At 36.4% G+C, this 16,288-nt stretch overlaps 2 protein-coding genes across 2 annotated transcripts; both read right to left on the bottom strand.

Moving 5' to 3' along the window:
• Positions 1 to 26: 26 nt before the first annotated feature.
• Positions 27 to 530, bottom strand: LOC110701644. Its single transcript, XM_021879258.1, has 2 exons — positions 172 to 530; positions 27 to 30 (listed from the first exon to the last, which is right to left on the bottom strand). The coding sequence occupies exons 1-2, from the start codon at positions 528 to 530 to the stop codon at positions 27 to 29; spliced, it is 363 nt and encodes a 120-aa protein (XP_021734950.1).
• Positions 531 to 11,252: 10,722 nt separating this feature from the next.
• On the bottom strand, positions 11,253 to 12,392 carry LOC110701643. The gene has a single exon (XM_021879256.1). It carries the CDS (start codon positions 12,390 to 12,392, stop codon positions 11,253 to 11,255), a length of 1,140 nt encoding a protein of 379 aa, XP_021734948.1.
• Positions 12,393 to 16,288: the final 3,896 nt, after the last annotated feature.

Here is a 16,288-nt window from a genome sequence, read left to right as displayed (position 1 = left end):
TAATAGATAAAGACCCCCACCTAGACTCAGCTGCAAAAAGCAACAGGACTAGACAAAAAGAGGTAATACAGCAACTCAGAGAATACAAACCAGAACAGCAAACTGGACTCAAGACTGGAAACACCAAGCTAAGCACCAGAAAAGACAAAACTGCCCAAGAAACAGAATTACAGGATCAACAAATTCCTGTCAGAACCAGAGCATCTACTGGCAACAGCAAATAATATATCTCTGATCATAGGTTCACCAGATTTGAAATTTCCTGTGAAAATCAAGGAGTTTCTCTGTAACCAAATATGATACACAGATTCAGCAAAACACATTCCCAACAGTCTGTTTTTAGCTCTATCCTTCCTGCAGATTTTAGACACCCACATAACTTCAGCATCAAAGCTTAAAATAGACCTGTTGCACCCAAAAATAGCCAAAATTCTTTCCCAAATGACCTTAATAAAACTGCATTCAAATAATAGATGCTCAATTGACTCAGGATGCAAATTACACAGGAAACAAATAGGATCACATTGCATATTCCATGAACTCAATCTATCTTTTGTGAGTAATCTGTTCCTAACATCAAGCCAGAGAATGAATAAGCTCTTAGGGGTGGCAGAATTATTGCAAAAGAGTCTTCTCCATGGGACTTTGGGAGCTTAAGTCATAACCTTCAAATAGATCTCCTTAATCTTGATTTTACCACCTTATTTAACAGCATCCCAACCACCAATATTATCAATAATAGTTCTACATTTCAAAATTCTACTAAGCACCCAAGAACATCTCCTGGGAGCAGGTTTATTCCACCAAGGTTTATCTTTGAAATAGTAAGTATGAACCCATTTCACCCATAAGTTATCAGCTTTATGAGCAAGATCCCAGAGAAGTCTGGAGATAGCAGCAACATTCCACTCAGGAAGAGAAAGAAGTTTCCAGCCACCACTAACTTTTGGGAGACAAAGTTGAGACCAAGAGACAAGGGATTTCTTTGAGGAATTAGCTTTCCCAGTCCAAATGAAAGCTCTAAATCTAGCTTCAATTTCTCTTAGGATCTTTTTAGGGAGAATGAAGATTTGAGCCCAATAAGTTTGTATGCCAAACAAAACACTCTTGACTAATTGGAGCCTACCAGTATAGGAGAGGTGCCTAGCAGACCAACCATTAATTCTAACAGTCACTTTATCATCAAGGGGCTTGCATTGAGCAATGGTCAACTTTTTAGAAGAAAAAGGGACCCCTAAGTACTTAAATGGGATAGTACCAGGAGCAACCCCAATCAAATCTCTCAGCTCATCCTGCTCAGAATCAAGAAGCCCACCAAAATACACCTCACTTTTATCTAAGTTAACTGATAAACCACAAGCTTCAGAAAACTTAGAGAAAGCTTGAAAAAGCAAAGAAACAGACTGAGCATCTGCTCTAGAGAAAAGCAACAAATCATCAGCAAACATAAGATTGGTCAACCCTATCTTCTCACATCTAGGGTGATAGTTAAAATCAGGATTCAGCTGAAGCTCAGAAAGACATCTGGAGAGATACTCCATTCCAATGGCAAAGAGAAAGGGAGACATGGGATCACCTTGCCTAAGACCCTTCTTTGCAGGGAATGGATTGGAAGGGACACCATTGATCAAAATAGAGAAGGAGACAGAAGACAAACAAGCCATAATCCAGGAAATAAATTGGTTAGGAAAACCAATCTCAGACATAACAGTCTTCAGAAAGCCCCATTCAACAGAGTCATAAGCTTTTTTCAGATCAATCTTCAACATGCACCTGTGAGAAAGAAACTTATACCCATATCCTTTAATAAGCTCAGTGGCTAATAAGATATTGTCACCAATATGCTTCCCTGGGATAAACCCAACTTGAGAGCCATCAATCACCCCAGAAATCACATTTGCATGCCTTGAAGTAATGATTTTAGAAATAAGCTTATAAAGAACAGAACAGCAAGCAATTGGCCTAAAATCTTTAACAAGGGAAGGATTCTGAACCTTAGGAACTAAGGTTACAGTTGTGCAGTTCCATTGTCTCAACATAACACCAGTATTGAAAAACTCCATAACACCAGCATAAACTTCATTTTCACAACATCCCAAGTTTTCTTGAAGAAGTGAGAGTTAAACCCATCAATTCCAGGAGCTTTGGAGCTATCAATATCTTTCAAGCCTAAGTCAATTTCCTCAATGGAAATAGGAGCAATTCAATAAGAGACTGCTGAGAATCTCTAGAAAGCTGAGCACCTCTTCTCACAGTGCTAAAATCAACCCCGGGAAGGGAATCAGCATTAGAGCCAAGAAGAGCTTTATAAAAACCTGTGATTCTTCAATAGTAGCAGGGGTTTTTAGTAAAGTGCCATCACTAGTAAAAAGAGTATCAATCCTATTTTTGCCTTGTCTTTGTTTCATAACAGCAAAAAAAATATTTGTTGTTACTATCACCAAGCTGAAGTCAATCCACTCTGGATTTTTGTCTGTAAATACTTTCTTGAACATTAATCCAGTATTTAACAGTTTGAATAGCTTCTAACTCCTTGGAGTGCAAATCAACATTGTTAACATCATTTATAATCTGCTGCTGAATATCAGTTAAAGCATTTTGAGCAGCTTCAACCTTCTCAGAAACATTACCAAATTTCTCAATGTTCAATTACTTAAGGGCATTCTTACTTGCTTAAGTTTAAACCAAACCTTATGCATTGCATTACCAGGAACAGAAAATTGCCAAGCAGAATCCACAATATCTAGAAAATTTGCATGATCAGCAAGACAATTAAGGAACCTAAAAGGTCTCCCTTTGCCAGGCTGAGAATGAAAGATATCAAAGAGAATAGGATTGTGATCAAAAAGAGATGGGGGCAAGTAAATAGCTTCAACATGCCCATAAATATCCATCCAATCTTGGTTAACAATACCTCTATCAATTCTAGAATAAGTCCTAGGACCATTATGAGCTTTGTTACACCAAGAGAAGAAGGAACCCTTGCTCTTAATTTCAGTTAAAGCCAAATTATCAACAAAGCTCTGAAAATCCCTGGTTTCATAATAAGTAACCAGAGCCCCATTAATTCTATCAACACAAGATAGAATAGAGTTAAAATCACTAGCACACAACCAGGCTCCAGAGATACCAGTCAACTGCCTAAGACCAGCCCACAGAGGAAGCCTATCCTGAACAGTATGTAACCCATACACAAAAGTAATGAAAATCTGAGTTTGCAGATCTTTTGTGGTGATCAAACAATGAACTAACTGCTCTTGAGAAGAAAGCACAGTTAGATTGAAAAGATCAGCTTTCCAACCTATCCAAATCCTACCCCTTGGATAATTAGCATAGTTAGCAAACCAAGTCCAAGCAATCCCAAATTTCCTCTTAATCTTGAAAAAATTATGCTGTTTTACTTTAGTTTTAATAAGGCAAAGAACATCACACTTCTGATCACAAAGTAGCTTTCTAACAGCAACCACCTTCCCAGGGTCATTAAGACCCCTAATGTTCCATGAGAGAACTAACATGACCCTATAGGGGGACTCCCATCACCCCCGTTAGGTTCATTAGCATTATCTGCAATTTCAATACCATCAGTATTGATCTGTGCCATTTATGGCACCTTTAGGCTATGTTTTCTTCATATTTCTATGCTCGTTATTATTCGTTTATGTCGTGTTTTCAGGGAATAATGCTTGATTTGCGTGTTTGTGTGTTAGTTTAGAGAAATGCGTTCCTTTAGTGGTTTTCTTATTATTTTATTCATTTCTCGGCTTTTTCCCTCGCTTCTCCGTTTGTTTGACTTGTTTTGTAGGTGTGTCGAGCTTCCGGGATTTAATCATCAAGGAGGGAGCTCAAGCGCATTCAAGGAATTTAACAGAGCCAAGTTAGGGAAGCCAAGCACGCAAGTCAAGCCAATCCAAGAAACAAAGGAAAATGAAGGCTTACAAAGTATCAAAAAGGACCTTTGTGCATTGTTTCGTCCATATCTCTAGTTCTAAAAATCGGATTGAAGTGATTCAAGTTGGGTTGGAAACTAGACTTGAAGAGCTTTCCAATGATAGGTCGAACGCCTTCATAATTTCCTAGATCGTGAGTTACAACCTTCCAAAGTTGGCCCTGCAAATCTGTCGTAACCTATTTCTGCCGATTTTGGGCAGCAACTCTCCGCGGGCTGGCCGCGGGCTCCTCGCGGGCGCGGGCTTTCGGGGTGTCCGCGGGCGCGGCCGATTTCTATGAGGGCGCGGACTTCTGGGTCTTTTACGATTTTAAGCTTCTTTTCTCCTTTTGTTTATAGATTGTTTTGGGGGGTTTTATTATCATTCATTCACATAATTCTTAGTCTTAGAATAGTTTTCTCTCTCTAGATTAGGCTAGATTAGGAGTAGTTTTAGAGAGAGAAAGTGAAGGATTTCAATGGTGATTGAGAGATTGAAGATACAAGGGTGACAATTGTGTTCAAGATCTTCTCTATTATCAATGAGCATTCTTAACTCTATCTCACCTTAATGATTTGTTTAATTTCATGTTTGTTTGGATTGATTTTGATGTTTGATGCTTGATTAGTGTAGTTATTCTTGATATATATTTGATTCTTGATTTCCATAGTTGTTAGTTGATAGATGATGATTCTTGAATAGTTTCTTGGCTAGGAATTGGGTGAAACTTGTATGATTGATTAATTGTGATTAATTTGGGAATTGTGTTGATTCATTGTTAAGATTAAAGTGATTAATGAAGGTTTGCATGTGTGTAATGCGATTAGGCCTCGAGAATTATGCTAGATTGCATTGTAATTGCTAATGACACGAACAATTGATTTAGTAATTGCAATTATCGATTGGTTTTGATTGTGATTCTCTTAGTTTGGAATTCATAGTGAACCCTAGCTTAACAATTAGGAGATAGCTCTTTGATTCTAATTGATTGCTCATATCATTAGTCTTCACAACCTTTGATTGACTTGATCTTTCCAAGTTGTTGTAAATGACATGATTACTTGTTGATCCCCGTTCCTAGTGTTTTTTTTTTCTTTGGTTACTTGTTTTGTTAGTTGTTAGTATTCTCCCTTTACCCTTTGATTTCGACCTAGGTTAGGCGCATAATTGAAAGTGCTTGAACATCATCATTCCTTTGGGTTCGACCCTTGACTTGCCTCTATACTCGCATTTAGGTTTGTTAAGTGTTTATAAATTTAGTTTGACCGAGGGAAGATTAGATAACGACCTAGTTTTCCCCTCGTCAAAATGGCGCCGTTGCCGGGGAACGGTGTCTATGTTTGAGTGTTTTTGATTGCTTGAGTCTAGGTCTTTGTATATACTTTTCTTTTATTTGATTTTTGTTTGTTTTGTATAAAAATGTCATGTCTATCATTTCCTCAATTTGACAATGAGCCTTTTTGTGAATATTTCAATAGACTTGAGGGATTTTTGGATTATAATTGTTGTAGTATTTTGGAGGCTTGTGAGATTTGTTATTTTGGTTTGAATGAGCAAACTAGAAATGAAGTTGAATGCATACATAATGGTGAATTTAGAGCATTGTCAATTGATGATGCTTGGGATTTTATGTTTGGTTTGCTAGGGATGTTTATGATAGGGGTAATCATGATTCTAATATTGACTTGCAATGTGTTGATTATTCTAATATTAGCATGAATTCCCAAGATTTGTCACATGAGCCCTTAAGTGAACCTAGAACACATGATTTCAACTTTATTTCTCCTTTTGTTCATGATGATGAAGTGCAAGCTCAAGTTGATGCTAATGGTGTTTTTCAATATTCTTCATTATTTACCATGCCTTCTTGTGATGTGCTTCATTCCCTTAATGATGAATCTTATGTTATTAATTGTGCCCCCACTCCCCAATGTGATGTATATGCTCTTGATCTTAATGTTGATTCTTCCAATCTTTGTTGTACTTCTTCTTCTCTTGTTGATCCTCAACCTTCTACATCTTATAAATCTCTTGTTGATACATTTGAGTCTCAAATTAGGCGCATTGAGCTTGATAATGAGTTTGGGCCTAGTAAGGAGATGATTCTTAATTCTATGAGAGGTAAATTAAAGATAATGAAAAAGAATGAGGAGCGTCTTGAGGAGGGAAAGAGAAGAAAAGATGAGTTAGAAAGCCAATTGTCATCCTTGATGCTTGTTTGTGAAAAATCTCAATTTGATGTGTGTGTTGAGGAAGAAGATGATGATCATTTTGAACAACCAAGAGTGTGTGAGGATCTCATTGTTGAGTTTAGGAGTGAAGGAAAGGGAGTTGAGAGTGATGATGATTATGATGATTTTGTGAATCTAAATTCCCCTTCCTTAGTTGATTGTGATGAGTCTCAAGTGTATGAATGTGACTCTTCTATCCATGAGTGTTTGGACTTGTTTGAGGTTATGTCTAATATGTTTATTGAGAGTCAAAGGAAAACCCATAGCCTTCTAAGTGAGTTCCTTGAGAATTCTTCATGGGAGAGAGATGATTTTGAAACAAATTTACATCCATTCATGCATGGTTTCGAGACTTTGGGCTTTAAGGAAGTTAAGGGAGTTGTTGTCCATGAATGTAGTGGAGGATATTATGTGGTTCCTCTTGAGAGTTGGATGTTTGAGGGAGATGGTGATCATGAGTGTTCTTCATTTGAGGATTCTATGATTGATTTCCATGCTCTTATTGGTGATTTGAGGCATGGTGGTGAGAAAAAGTTCATTTGTGAGACCATAGCCCCTTTTCTCTTTTCTCATACCCATTTTTCAAGAAGATTCAACCATATCCCCTACACTCCTATATCCCTCCCTTCCTTTGTTAATGAGCCTATTGGGGACCCTCTTGTCTATGATGATTTGTATGTGGCTCATTTGTCCCAAATTGAGGAAAAGGGTGATGTTGCCACCCAAAAATATTGTGAGGAGAGTTTACCTTCTTCTTCTTTTTCTTTTTCCTTTTCTTATTTTGTTGAGTTTTCTTTTGATTGTTCTTCCTTCTCTTGGCATCTCTCTCCTCATAGGTGTGCACTAAGCTTGTTTCATGCCTTATTTTTGTCATGTGCACACTTGCTTTCATATGAAATGTGTAGTAGTGCATTTGACAAGCTCTTGCGCGCGTTGAATTATTATTTTCTAGAGCGGTCAAGCTTGGACCTTAAGCAAGCCTTTCTCGGGAAGTAACCCGTGTTTTATTGCTTTCATTTTCTTTCCTTTTTAGAATAGATTTTCTCTCATGGAAATGTTTGTGTTCCTTTTGCTAGGTACATGACTTGATATACTTTGGTGCTTCTATTTGGATCAAGAATCAAGGAAGATTGGCACCACATTTGCTAGCATATAGAAGGCAAGATTCAATATTAGAGGTTGTTAGCTTTGAAAGGTTAAAATTGGGTCATTTGCGGGTATTTACACCCACCTAGTATCCGGTAATATCCTTCCTTCCTCTTTCTCTAGTGGATGATGACTTGTTGGACATATGTTGGTTTGATTGGATTAATCTCCTTGTTTTTCCCCTCCCGTGGAATATTTTATTTATGTTTGAGCATGTTGTCTCATTAAAGCTTGGGGGAGGGTATTCTATCATGTTTGGTGGAATGTTGATTCATATATGTCATGCACCTTTGTATATGCTTTTCCATGTTCTCATATTTTGAAAAACTACAAAAAGATTTTTGTTTTTATCAAGGCAAATTTTAAATGTGTTTTGTTTTGTTCTTGCTTTGGACATAATAACAATTGGACTTGTATACTTGAATGCTTTTCTTCCTAAGTGGTAGTGGTGTGCACTGTTTGAGATTACGTTTGGTTGATTCTAGGATAAAGCATGCTAAGGTAGTTGTCTAGAACTAGGGGGATCATGAAGCCGGATTCTACTTGTTTGTGGCACGTTTGGTAGTTGCTCCCTATCTTCGATTTGACAACCTTAGTGAGTTTTTTCTACAACCATGTGAGATTCATACTTTTTCAAGCTTTCAACATATTCTTGCATGAGCGGCATGGATCCTTGACTATTGCGGACCTAATCTAGAATCTTGACGTATGATTCCTAAGACCGAGACCGAACCACCTAGGGAGGACAAAGGCATCTTTTCGGGGAGGTATTTTCCTTTTACTAGGATAGTGTCCTTCTTTTTACTTTTGGTTTTTCGGATACATTTTCCTTCTTGCCAGCCCTTGAGCCTTTTTCCCTTCTTTTCAAGCCACATCTTTAGATCTTGAGCCTTTTGTTTCATTTTCTTTTTCATCTTTGGATTTTTGTGAAGCAAATGATCATATTTTGGAGATTGTGGTATATAAGTTTGGTTATTGGTTAAAAATGAAAGCAAGATCGTGTTTTTGTGTATATTTTGTGAATAGTGGCAAGTGAATAAATGAAAAAATTCGTCCAAAGTAAAAAAAAAAAAAAAAAAGGCAAGGACAAAGCAAGTGCAAAGTTGTAAAAGCCGACCAAAGTTAAAAGAGGCGAGGACAAAGCACTAATAAAGAATTATGAAAAAAAAATGAAAAAAGTGAAAAATGCAAAAATATTTTTATGTGAGTATTCTTCCTTTTTGAGCATTGAGGACAATGCTCCATTGAAGCGTTCTCACGCTTTTTGTGTATATGTTTGTGATCTTAGCTTTGAATAAGATTGGGGGTGTTGGTATTTTTGTTTGGTGATTACTTGGTTATGGTGTAAAGAAATGTGCAATCTTTGCTTCACAATTTAGGTTAACCACCAAATTTTAAATTTAGCCTACCTTAACCCTTTTTTCCTTACGTTAAAACCTTTGGGAAGACCTTTTGACCTAGGGGTTGAGTCATTCATCGGTGGAGGGAATCATGGGTTATAGCCTAAGGAAAGGGGATGCGAAGTCAAGATGTCGAGTAAGCCAAAAATTTGATCTTTTTCTGGTTCCTTCGTGGAATCTATGAGACACTCACTAAGGGGAGATATGAGATTAGTAGGGGGAACGCGGTAAGACCGTTTGGGATGAAAGTGGAGTGTGATAACTAGTTCCTATGCTTATCATATTTATGTTTCAATCAACCTTAGGTATCTTGGAGCGTGCACTCCCTTACTTATTTAGAAAGATTTGCATTCATTTGTGCTTGTACATTTTAAAAAGTCCTTTCATGAACATGTGTTTGCTCTTCTTTTCTTATGATTTCCTTCTTTATGCTTTGCCTTGTTTGTATTATTATGAGAGTTATGGGTTAATATCTTAGGAAACCTTTACGAGAGCATCACTCGTTCTCTAGGGCGATCTAGGGGTTTAAATGGCTTGTCTTTAGTTGCTAAAATTGATCGTGATTCCTACAAAAGTGAGTTGGTGTATATTCTCATCCTATTTCTTTCTTGTTTCTTTATTTTCTTGAATAAATTCATCATTTTTCCCTTGGGTTGGATTTTATTTTGCTCGAGGACGAGCAAAAGTTTAGCTTGGGGGAATTTGATCCGTGCCATTTATGGCACCTTTAGGCTATGTTTTCTTTATATTTCTATGCTCGTTTTTAGTTGTTTATGTCGTGTTTTTAGGGAATAATGCTTGATTTGCGTGTTTGTGTGTTAGTTTAGAGAAATGCGTGCCTTTAGTGGTTTTCTTATTATTTTATTCATTTCTCGGCTTTTTCCCTCGCTTCTCCGTTTGTTTGACTTGTTTTGTAGGTGTGTCGAGCTTCCCGGGATTAAATCATCAAGGAGGGAGCTCAAGTGCATTCAAGGAATTTAACGGAGCCAAGTTAGGGAAGCCAAGCACGCAAGTCAAGCCAATCCAAGAAACAAAGGAAAATGAAGGCTTACAAAGTATCAAAAAGGACCTTTGTGCATTGTTTCGGCCATATCTCTAGTTCTACTAATCGGATTGAAGTGATTCAAGTTGGGTTGGAAACTAGAATTGAAGAGCTTTCCAATGATAGGTCGAACGCCTTCATACTTTCCTAGATCATGAGTAACAACCTTCCAAAGTTGGCCCTGCAAATCTTCCGTAACCTATTTCTGCCGATTTTGGGCAGTAACTCTCTGCGGGCTGGCCGCGGGCGCGGGCTTTCGGGTAGTCCGCGGGCGCGGCCGATTTCTCCGAGGGCGCGGACTTCTGGGTCTTTTACGATTTTAAGCTTCTTTTCTCCTTTTGTTTATAGATTGTTTTGGGGTGTTTTTATTATCATTCATTCACATAATTCTTAGTCTTAGAATAGTTTTTTCTCTTAGGTTGAGAGCTTGTCTCTCTAGATTAAGCTAGATTAGGAGTAGTTTTAGAGAGAGAAAGTGAAGGATTTTAATGGTGATTGAGAGATTGAAGATACAAGGGTGACAATTGTGTTCAAGATCTTCTCTATTATCAATGAGCATTCTTAACTCTATCTCACCTTAAAGCTTTGTTTAATTTCATGTTTGTTTGGATTGATTTTGATGTTTGATGCTTGATTAGTGTAGTTATTCTTGATATATATTTGATTATTGATTTCCATAGTTGTTAGTTGATAGATGATGATTCTTGAATAGTTTCTTGGCTAGGAATTGGGTGAAACTTGTATGATTGATTAATTGTGATTAATTTGGGAATTGTGTTGATTCATTGTTGAGATTAAAGTGATTAATGAAGGTTTGCATGTGTGTAATGCGATTAGGCCTCGAGAATTATGCTAGATTGCATTGTAATTGCTAATGACACGAACAATTGATTTAGTAATTGCAATTATCGATTGGTTTTGATTGTGATTCTCTTAGTTTGTTATTCATAGTGAACCCTAGCTTAACAATTAGGAGATAGCTCTTTGATTCCAATGGATTGCTCATATCATTAGTCTTCACAACCTTTGATTGACTTGATCTTTCCAAGTTGTTGCAATTGACATGATTACTTGTTGATCCCCGTTCCTAGTGTTTTTTTTCTTTGGTTACTTGTTTTGTTAGGTGTTAGTATTCTCCCTTTACCCTTTTATTTCAACCTAGCTTAGGCGCATAATTGAAAGTGCTTGAACATTATCGTTCCTTTGGGTTCGACCTTGACTTGCCTTACTTGTATTTAGGTTTGTTAAGTGTTTATAAATTTAGTTTGACCGAGGGAAGATTAGATAACGACCTAGTTTTCCCCTCGTCAAGTATCCAAAGTTAAAGGTTGATAAACATTTGAACTAGAGACATGGAAATTGATCTGTCTGTTGGCTTTTTTCTTGGATTTCTTGCCAGGAATTTGCCAATCATCATTGTTCTGAGTCTGAGGGGGGGTGTAACTTCCTTAACAGGAGCATGAACCTTAGTAACCTCAGCAGTCACCTTTGTAATCTTCTTAGGAACCTAGACTTTCTTAGCCTGAGTTTGAGTGGTCTTTGGATCACCTGTTTTCTTCTTTTTAATAGGTTGAGACTTGGAACAGTCATTCCCAACCTTATCACATTTCTTACAAAAAGGAGGGGTCCACTCATAATGCACTGTGATCTCAATCAATTCCCCAGCAGGACTCTCAACCCACAAAGAGCTAGGTAGAGCCTTAGTAACATCAATTTCAACAAGAAGCCTAGCAAAAGAAACCCTTAGCTGCCTAGAGGTACACTCATCAGCACAGACTGGAACACCAAGTAGGCTACCAATTCTGCTTAGGGTTTCAGCTCCCCAGCAGTTCAGTGGCAAATTAGGAAGCTTAATCCATAGAGGGACAGTTCTCAATATTTCAGCATGGAAATCAAATTTGTCAGACCATGCATTAACAATGGCTGGCTTACCAAAGAACATGTGAGGACCAGAACATAGAATAGCATTCTTATCATCATTAGATTTCAGATTGATTATAAAATAACCCTCATCATGCCAAAATATGTCTAGTTTAGCAATGTTACTCCAATTATCAGCAATTAACTTATGAACTGCAGAAATAGTGGGAGAGTAACCAACAACATAAAAGATAAGAGCATTACCCCATTTTTTGTTGCCCTCACAAATATCAGCAGAGCTAAGCTTAGCAATCGATTTTCCATCTCTGATCTCAGGGGCAATGAAAGACAGAGAGGTCCCTTTTGCATTAAGCTTCCCTTTGAATAGATCCTTCCATTCTTCAGCAGGAGCTTCAGGAACTTGATTCGAGCCACCAGGAACCCCAGAAGCTTCAAGAATAGCAGTAGAGGGAACTATCGGGGTCTGATTTTGCGTAGAAATCAATGGAACAGTAACCGCAGAAACCCTAGTTATTGTTCCATTGGTTCTAGCTTGAGATTGAGCAATCGGACTTCTATAAGACATTTCAAGCATTCTTACCTCACCTCTGGATATCATTCCACCAGATGGATGTACCAGATGTGGAGGAGGAGTGACCAGTTCACCTTCTTCAGCAATCGGTTCAGTTGAAGAGATTCTAGATTTTCTCATATCCAGAGTCCTATCAAGATGAGCATGATTAGTGTTTTGCGGGAGTGGAGTTGAAGATTTCTTCTTTCGAGCCATGATGAAGAAGAAGCTAGATGAATATCCCGACCTAGAAAACTCAAATCACCATGGAAATCGCCTAGAGAGAAAGTCAACAGAAAGTCAACGCTTGCAAAACTTGTCCCGAAAAAAAAAACAACGTTAATGGAATTATTTTTCATGATTGATCAAGTCTTTAAAAGAAAATAATTATTAGCATCATATTTAATTATTATAGGTTTACCTTATTCTTTTATTATACTTTGAATGCACTCAACTAAAAATTAATAGGCTTGATCAAGGTTAGCTATAAGGGAGAGCGACTTTAGTGACGGCTCGGGGCTCCCCTTGTAATTGCCCCTGCATTTATGAAATTTAAAGGTTGAACACAACAAACTCTATTGACGTATATTGAACTTGTTTTAGGGAGAACTTAGAAAGAGAAGTAACAAGAATTGGAGAAATTCAAGGCGAGGCTTATCATTTAGAAATTTAAAGGGAAAATTCAATGATCGGCTCATCAAAAGGTGGAGAATTTTTCATTAAACTATTTCACGTTATTTCACAAAATACCCCCGAGTTTCACTTAATCCATTATATACCCATTGAATTTTGTAAATAAACCATATACCCCCTGAATTTTCAAAAAAAAAAACATTAAAAAATACATTAAATACTCTTAATAATTACCAATTTTATCTTTGTTAGTCATTTGGGCTAATTATGTCCCAAAACCATCCCATATCCCTTCTTTCACCCCTAAAATCATCCTACCTCCCTACACCCACCCCTAAAACCACCCCAAATTTCCTCCCACCACATTTGAAACAAAGAATATTATTAAGCAAGTGGGTGGGAGAAGGAGATCTAAGGGTGGTTTTAGGAGTACGTGGGGGAAGGAATGAGGGTGTTTCAAGATTGGGGGAAGGGATCTATGGTGATTCTGGGGATTAATCAACTAAACTTCATGCATCTTGTATTCATTAAGGGTATTTAATGCATTTTTGTGTAAACTAAGGGGTATATGATGTATTTAAAAAGTCCTATAGTATATGGTGAATTAAGTGAAAAAACGTAATAAAAATAGAACACTTCAAATAAATAAAAATGAACACTAACTATATTAAGGATCTTGCTAACGAACACCCCCGGAGCGTTGGATAAGCATTTAAAATATTGCCTAAAATGGTATTAATTTGGAAAAGCATGACAAAATCACACGTCGATCGATGTAATTAATGTTTATTTTAATTTAATCTTTCTACTTTTACGTAGCTTATCCAACGCCCCGGGGGCGTTCGTTAGCTTTTTCCATATATTAAATATGAATATGATTACCATAATAGAATGCTCTAATGAACACGTAAAAAAATATATATTCAGTAATAAAAAAATGAACACTTCAAAGAAAAAATTAAACATTTGTATATTAAAAATGAACATGAATATCATAACAAAATTCTCTAATGAGTATAATATGTTCACATGTTCATCTTTTTGCAAAAAATATTAATATATAAAAAAATAGAGATTAATAATAAATTATTTATTCATTATTTAATTTAGCATTAATAAATGTTTTTAGTACGAATTTGAGAAGTGCATAAGTTTATGAATCTAACATGCTATTAAAAAAAACAAAAAAAAAAAATTATGACTAACTTGCTCACTTTAGAAAGTATTATAAATAGTTTCATTTCAATAGTCTACCTTATGAAATTGACTTTAAATCCAAATTAATGTTCATTCGACTTTTTCTTATGAGAAGGTATTGTGATTGACGAAACATTTCGTCAGTCGGAACTGATAAAAAGGGGATTTTTGATATCCTCAGGGATGATATCCTCTATAGGCTGAATGATATCCTCTACTGGCTATATGATATCCTTTATTGGCTGGATGATATCCTCTACTGACTGAATGATATCCTATATTAGCTGGATGATATCCTCTATTGGTTTGATGATATCATCCATTAGCTGGATGATATCTTCTACTGGCTAGATGATATCATATAGCCAATAGAGGATATCATCTAGACAATAAAGGATATCATAGACACAATCATAAATGATATCATTTAGCCAATATAGGATATCAACCAGCCAATAAAGGATATTACAAAAATAATAGAGGATATCATAAAAAATGGCTATTTCACCAAATGCCAATGAGTACTTACAAAATTCACCAAATGCCATCAAAGTTTTCAAAATTCATCTTAGCCACTGACAAATAATACAATGACACCTCGTGCCACTAATAGCATATGAACGTTAGTTTTAAGTTAATGCAATTCTTATTTCACCAAATGCCATTACTTTGGAAAATTATTTCACCAAATGCCATTACTTTTTAAAATTAATACACAATAATTATTTATTTTATTGAATAAAAATAATATTTTTTTCGATTTTCGTGACGAACATTATTTGGGTAAGGTTTTGGGGTCATTTTGACCCTTTATGCCTACAAATTAAACTTGAAATTGGAAAAAAAAAAACGTCAATACCCCATTTTGCATTTTTTCCCAAAAAAAATACAATATCGACATACAAAACAGGGCATATATGTTATTTTTTACTCAATTTCGAGCTTAATTTATTACCATAAAGGATCAAAATGACCCCCCAAAACCTTACTCGGTCAATTTTGATGGTTAAAAAATAACGACATGCTAATCGAAATATTTTTCAACACAAAAAACGGAGCATTTACGTTATTTTTTGTCAATTCTCAGCTTAATTTGTGCCCATAAAGGGTCAAAATAACCCCAAAAACCTTACCCGATCAATTTTGATGGTTAAAAAATAACGACAAGCTAATCGAAATATTTTTCAACACACAAAACGGAGCATTTACGTTATTTGTTTGTCAATTCCGAGCTTAATTTGTATCCATAAAGGGTCAAAATGACCCCCAAAACTATACCCGAGCAATTTTTTCCACGGAAATGAAGAAAAAAAAAATTATTTTTATGAATTAAAATAAATAATTAAACTGAACCAATCATATTATGACATGTGTTAAGATGTAATCTTAATGACTAACGGAGTTAACGGCCTATAATCTTAATGACTAACGGAGTTAACGGCCTATAATCTTAATGACTAACGGAGTTAACGGTCGTTAGTCATTAATGGCATTTGGTGAAATTTTTAAAAGCTCGATGGCATTTGGTGAATTTTAAAAACCTTGATGGCATTTTGTGAATTTTTTAAGTACTCAGTGACATTTGGTGAAAAAGCCGTAAAAAAAATACTTGTATATAATATCATTCATCTTAAGAGAAAGAGGATATAATATCATAAACCCAATAAATGATATAATCTAATCCATTACCCATATATGATATCAACTAGCTAGGCACATGTCCCTATCTTCTTCACTGCTCCCCTGCTCCAAGTCATACCCCAAACATCAGATTTGCAACAATTCGTCACAACATCGCCACCACTAATCACAACCAAATCAAACCCAAATTGCACCCAAATCTTCGCCACCGATTCGCCCCCAATTCACCCCCACATAATTGCACCACCAGCCTAAATCGCTACCACCAAATCGACACACCAAATCGCGACAATTAGCCACCAACTCGCACCCAAATCAAACCCAACTCGCACCCAAATCGTCACCACCAATTTGCCCCCACAAAATCGCACCACCAGCGCACCAAATCACACCACCAATCGAAAATAAAAGTATGATGATAAGAACCAAAGGTCAAACCTGATTCTGCTAAGCAAAATGGAGGTCTGAATCAATTAATCCAGGAAGCTAGCCAAAGAGAAAGCAGGGAAGCTCGTTGGAATTAATTGTATGAGTAACAATAGAGAAGATGATAGAGATAGAATGCAGAGAATAGGGGAATTTCATTAATCAAAGTTTAACATAATTCATTACAATGGCTGGCTTACTAGAGACAAAATAGC

This window comes from Chenopodium quinoa, unplaced genomic scaffold, assembly GCF_001683475.1.
Source record: "Chenopodium quinoa cultivar QQ74 unplaced genomic scaffold, ASM168347v1, whole genome shotgun sequence".
NCBI lineage: Eukaryota > Viridiplantae > Streptophyta > Magnoliopsida > Caryophyllales > Amaranthaceae > Chenopodium > Chenopodium quinoa.
Note: the sequence above shows the minus strand (reverse complement) of the source record. Positions and strands in the feature narration are given on the sequence as shown.